The sequence below is a fragment of the Aptenodytes forsteri genome, unplaced genomic scaffold (genome assembly GCF_000699145.1).
Source record: "Aptenodytes forsteri isolate BGI_AS27 unplaced genomic scaffold, ASM69914v1 Scaffold275, whole genome shotgun sequence".
In the NCBI taxonomy this organism is placed as follows: domain Eukaryota; kingdom Metazoa; phylum Chordata; class Aves; order Sphenisciformes; family Spheniscidae; genus Aptenodytes; species Aptenodytes forsteri.
This window is the reverse complement of record NW_008795247.1, coordinates 163363-168927: the sequence shown is the minus strand read 5'-3', so window position 1 is coordinate 168927 and position 5565 is coordinate 163363. Positions and strand designations below refer to the sequence as shown.

At 61.4% G+C, this 5565-nt stretch overlaps 1 protein-coding gene across 1 annotated transcript in view; it reads right to left on the bottom strand.

The window, feature by feature from the left end:
- Positions 1-1360: 1360 nt before the first annotated feature.
- The window catches only part of GSR (glutathione-disulfide reductase), a 5501-nt gene continuing 1296 nt past the window's right edge, over positions 1361-5565 (bottom strand). The window contains exons 2-13 of the mRNA XM_009278788.2: positions 5318-5344; positions 4960-5048; positions 4482-4551; positions 4162-4309; positions 3985-4039; positions 3806-3905; positions 3209-3295; positions 2852-3013; positions 2403-2514; positions 2191-2322; positions 1858-1991; positions 1361-1647 (exon numbers count right to left, since the gene is read on the bottom strand). Of these exons, the coding sequence (XP_009277063.1) occupies positions 1498-1647; positions 1858-1991; positions 2191-2322; positions 2403-2514; positions 2852-3013; positions 3209-3295; positions 3806-3905; positions 3985-4039; positions 4162-4309; positions 4482-4551; positions 4960-5048; positions 5318-5344 (1266 nt within the window). The 3' untranslated portion in view covers positions 1361-1497. The remainder of the gene's footprint in view (positions 1648-1857; positions 1992-2190; positions 2323-2402; positions 2515-2851; positions 3014-3208; positions 3296-3805; positions 3906-3984; positions 4040-4161; positions 4310-4481; positions 4552-4959; positions 5049-5317; positions 5345-5565) is intronic.

Genomic DNA, 5565 nt, shown 5'->3' with positions numbered 1-5565 from the left:
ACAAGGTCGGAGCGGGAGCGGGCCAGAGCCCCCAGGCCACCCCCAGTGTCCCCCCCTCCTGTCACCCGTCCCACCCTGGTCCCGATCCCGATCCCCTCTTCGGTTCCCCCCACCGGAGACCCCAGGGGACGTGGTCTCACGGGGATGCCCGGGGCTCTGCTTCCCTCTGTTATTTTTCCCCAATTTCCTCCAAAAAGGAGGCTTCTGCGGACACTCGGCCCCTGCCTGTGCCTGTGCGTCCCTGCCTTTCTTTTTTTAGACGCTTTGGTAATTTCTCTGGCTCTGAAGTACAGGACGAATCTCGCAAACACTCTAAAATATGCCTTAAAATAAAGTGACCAAACTTGTCATTTAAAAGGAAGAAAGATACTGACAAAATGCCATTACAGCATATTGACTGAGAGGGTAGAGTCACCGTGATTCAAATGGAGCAATTCACTTCGAATTAACTCCAGGTGACTCCTCTAATGTGCCTGAGGATCGTCCGTGGCAAGCCCAGAGGAAATCTTTTGTGCTTCAGTTAGCAATAAGCCTTGCAAATCATAACATAGATAACTGAGGATACCAGTAATATTTGGGCTTTTGCTTGTCCTGGGGCCCCTAGGAGTCCAATGTACTCTTTAAATACGTGCTGATGGGGTTAGGAGGGCTGGGCAGGGTTTTCCTGCCTGCTACGGTTTTGCCAGCTGGGATGGAGACACCCCAGCAAAGCCTGGAGCCGCATGCCCGGGCTGAACACCAGCGGCCCCTTCCTTTGGCCGCTCACCTCCTCCTTAGGTTTCAAGGGAGTCTTCGACCTCGGAGATACTTTGATTTCATGCAAACTATTTATTTCTAGCTAAAGCAAAGCAGAAGCCAGCAGTTCCTCAGCCAGCGCCAGCGCTGTGCCCCACCTCTCCTGGCCAGCTTTGCCCTCGGCCGCTTCAAGCTGCCTCAAGCTTTGAGAGCTCGAGAGCCGCAGCCACGAAGAACGGAGAGCGATGGGGCAGCGGAGGGGATCTGGAAGCCCCTGAGATGCAGCAGGGTCAGGCCAGCAGCTCCCCCTGTGATCACACATCCAACAGTGATGGCCGATGCATCCACGTCCAACGGCGATGCCGATGCACCCCTCCGTGAGCCCGCGGCAGAGGAGAGAGCCCACCCGGCATACTCCAGCACCCACGAGTACCCCGAGCACCCGTCCCACCCCGCTCTGCTGCTCCCCGCACAGCCCTGGTGCCGGGGATGGTATAGGGGGAGCCCGGCCACTGGCAGCCTTCCCCCAAACCGCGCCGAGGGACCGTGCCGCCACCCTCTGCGGTTGGGCACGGCGGGAGACAGGCACCATAAAGCGAAAGGCAGAGACATCCCAGCATCACTTCATTTATTTTCCACTCCATCCTGATTTTACAGACACGCTCTCCAGGCAACCGCCTGACGTTAAGGCATTTTTTAAGACATGTAAAACATTTTCCCCAGCTGCAGCTGCTGTCCCCGGGGCTGCCCGTGCCCACCGCCTCAGCGCAGCGTCACCAGCTCTTCGGCAGAAGTGGGGTGAATGGCGACGGTGTTGTCCAGGTCGGCCTTGGTAGCCCCCATTTTGATGGCCACGGCAAAGCCCTGCAGCATTTCGTCGCAGCCCAGCCCTTGCATGTGCAATCCCACCACCTTCGGGGAAGAAGCAAGAGGCCGGATGGGACCCAGCACCGGTGAAATCCAGGCTGAACACCGGGCTTGGCGCTGGGGGAGCTGGATCCCAGCCCAAGACCCGGTCTGAGCAGGTCAGAGCCGACCACGCGGGGACAAGAGGACAGCCAGCCGTGGTCCCCGCCACCCCGCTGCAGCGCCCAGCTGTCCCCCCTGGTCCCCTCCACCCACCTTCTCCTCCTTGCCAGCACACACCAGCTTCATGACGCACTTAACCTTCCTCTGGGTGACAGCGTGGTACAAGGGCATGAAGGACGTGCTGTAGATCTTCACGTTCTCCCTCCCGTGCGTGGCCACGGCTTCGTCTGCAGCAGAAGACACAGCACGTAGGTCAAGGGGATGCCCCGTATACACGAGGCATTTATAAAGAGGGACTCAAAGCACATTTTGCAAGACTCGGACGGCTTGCCAGAGATCCGATCGTTTCCTCAAGCATCAAACCAGCAGCTCTGAGCCACAACGTCCCCAGCCTCTTCGCGCCCCCCGCGCCCTGCCCGTCCCCACCTTCGGTGAGGCCCACGGTGCCGATGGGCGGGTGGCTGAAGACGACGGTGGGGATGTCACGGTAATCCAGCCGGGAGTCCTGCTTGCCCTCGAAGAGCCTGTGGGCCAGCTTTCTGCCGGCCGCGATGGCCACTGCGGGGAGGGACGGGGAGCCTTGAGCTGCGGCACAGCGCGGCACTGAGGGGCTGGGGCGGGGGGCACGGCCGCGGTACCTGGGGTGAGGAGGGCTCTCCCGCAGACATCCCCGACGGCATAGACCCCTCTCCTGGTGGTGTTCTGGTACTCGTCCACCACCACATGGCCCTTGGCGTCTACCTGCACCCCCTGCCATGGGAAACAGCAACCACCCCGGGAGGGATGGGACAAGCGATGCCCACAGGGGACCCCTGCCAGTGGCCACCGTGTTCCCCGCGGGGGGCGGGGCACGGTGGGAACACCAGTGGGAACACCACGGCAGGCTCCCATGGGACCCCCGGAGACCCGTGGGACCCCTGGAGACCCGTGGAAACCCTAGAGACCTGTGGGACCCCCAGAGACCTGTTGGACCCCTTGAAACCTATGGGACCCCCAGAGACCCGTGGGACTCCCGGAGACCCATGGGACACCCGGAGACCCGCGGGCATCCTCGCACCAGCACGGAAGGGACGTGCTGCCATCTCACCACTTGGTCCAGGCACAGCTCCTCGGTGTTGGGCTCCCGCCCCACGGCCCACAGCAGGCAGTCAACGTCCCGGATCACTCCCTCCGTTGGCTTGCGGCCAGGCACCGAGGAGGACACCGTCACATCCAGCAGCCCCCGGGGGGACTTGGTGACCGTCTTGACCTGCGGGGAACAACAGGAGCCTCAGGGGGAGAAGGTGCCGACGGCTTTTGCCTCGCAACAGGCGACGGCGGCCGCACCGCAGAACCAGGGATGCCGCCAAAGCCACGGCCCATCAAGCGGCGCCCAAAACGCCGGCTTTCCCCCTGGCCCTGCCTCTCCAGGAGGGATGGGACAAGCTGCGGGGCTGCTCTGTACCTGCGTGTGCTTCCAGATATCCACCCCGGTGTTCTCCAGCTCCTGGGTGCAGTTTGAGCTGATCATGGAGTCGAAGGTCCTCAGGACCTGGGCAGGGACCCGCCAGCATCATCAGACGAGGGTCTGCAGGGGAAGGCACCGCCTGGCAGCCCCCTCCACCGGCATTTCCCTGCGCCCATGCCCCATCCAAGCCCAGAGAGGTTTGGGGCGCTTCTGGTTAATGACAAAGTTCTCCTCTGCTCGTTTTTCCTTTTTTGTTTTTCTTTTTTCAAGTTGTGACTTGAAATAAAGCTCAAGGAAACGGGTGCGGCGGCACGCACAGCTGCAGAAATGCCGGGCGTGCGGGTCGGTGCTGCCGAAATCCTCCTGGCAGCACACCTACGTTCTTCTTCTCGCCCCGTCTGCCCCACCCAGCCCCTCCTTACACCCAACAGCCTGACGCCACCGTCCTCCGCATCGCCATTTCCACCCTCCTGAGCCTGGGCCAACTCGGACCCTCCTTTACCAGCTCACGGCAGCTGATGACCAGAAACCCCCGGCAGACTGGGACGCAGCTGCCGGGTGGGAAGCGCGGCTGGGGACAGCCGGCGGCACTACCTTGTCTTGGCGGATCAGCAGGGATGACTTGGAGCCCAGCGTGGAAAGGATCCCCGCGATTTCCACCGCGATGTAGCCGGCGCCGACAATAACGCTGTGCCTGCGGAGAAACGCCGATGCCATGTGCAGGCGCGTCGGGCCTCCGCCGGCGGCAGCCGGGAGAGTGAGCCCCGCTTTACCTGGGCAGCTCCTCCAGCTCAAAGAAGCCGTCGCTGGTCATCCCCAGGCTGGCACCTGCAAAGCAGAGCCCCTTTCGCACCCCTCGCCAGCCCCTCCTTCCCGCCTCCGCCTCCCAAAGCCTGCTTTGCTTTGGCAGACCTCTCTCCAGGCAGCCCGGGGAATTCCGTCAGGCTCACCGGGAATTTCGCTGTCGGGAGGGGCGGCCGGGCGCCCACCCGTGGCTATAAGGATGTGAGGAGCCGTGTACTTTTTCCCATCCACTTCGACGGTAGGCTCGGGGTCGGCGGTGAACTTGCCATAGCCCCGAATGATGTCGATGTGAGCCTTAGGGGAGTAACGCTTAAGTGGTTAACAGCAGGAGGAGGTGTGCGAGCCAGCTAACGGAGCCAGAGCTTGTACAGTTAGAGAAGAGGACACCCGTTAAGGCTGGAAAAGCGGCCAAAAATCCAGCGAAGCCTGCTTCCCTGCTCAGCTCGCGGGATAAACGCGTGCTCACCTTCTTTACGTTATTCTCATAGATCTCGTTCAGGCGCCTCACGTAAGCGTCGCGTTTCTCTTTAATCGTTCTGGAACAGAGCGGGGGGCTTATCGTCACCGTGAGCCAACGAAGCTACAGAGCTCAGTGAAAAACAGTTCAATCCCTTCGGTACGTGGCACCCACGCCACAAAATAAAATGGCCCCGAGTTACCCAGCAGGCAGCAGCCTTCCCCACCGACGCAAGGTTTTTGTGCCTGCCTTCCCCGCACCCCTCTTTTCCGGAATCTCTTCCCGCGGGCGGTTTGCCTTTCCAAAATACAGCGGGAATCCCGGCCGTGTAACCAGCTCAGCATCCATCCACGGGAAGCCTCCAAGTGGGCAGGGACCCCTTCGGGGTGGACAACGAGCCACGGGGCCGCGGCGCTGACCTGCGGCTGCTCCCCACAGGACACTCGCCGGGAAACCCTCGCTTCCAACCGGCTCTTTCCATACTTACCTCCAGTTGAACTTGACGCCGGGCGTTTCGAAGCCGTAGTCGGCGTGATCGTGGACAAACTCTGCGTGGACCGCCGCATTCCACATCACCTGCCCGCACAAACCGCAAGTCGGCTCGGGACGACCGGTTTGATTTGGGGAAAACTCCTGCCACACTTCCCGATGCCTCACCTCTGCCCGGAGCCTCCCATGGGAGACGGGTCGGAGCGCTTCCCGGCATCTTGATGGCTCAATACGCTCCTCCCGCTCCTTCCTCCCCACGCCCCGCGCCAGCACCTCCCCGCAATTCGGCGGGCACCCACGCCAGACCCAACCCACGGCCAAGGCGCCGCTGGAGCCAGCGGCGAAAGCCCACTTACCTTCTTTGGCACGCACCCAACATTGACCTAGAGGGAAATAAGAGGGAGTCTCAGCGTTAAGGCTTAGTTTTTCAAAGGCGACGCCCTGGTGAGCATCCCACGTCGGGCCGGTACCCAATCCCAAGCTCGCTGCCCGGGAAAATAAAGGCAGGATTATGGGTTTCTGGCAAAAGAGGGCTGTAACCGCCTTCGGTGCCTCAAGGTCTCGTGGTGTGCCCGTTTTCCTTCACTTCCTTGAAGGAGAATAC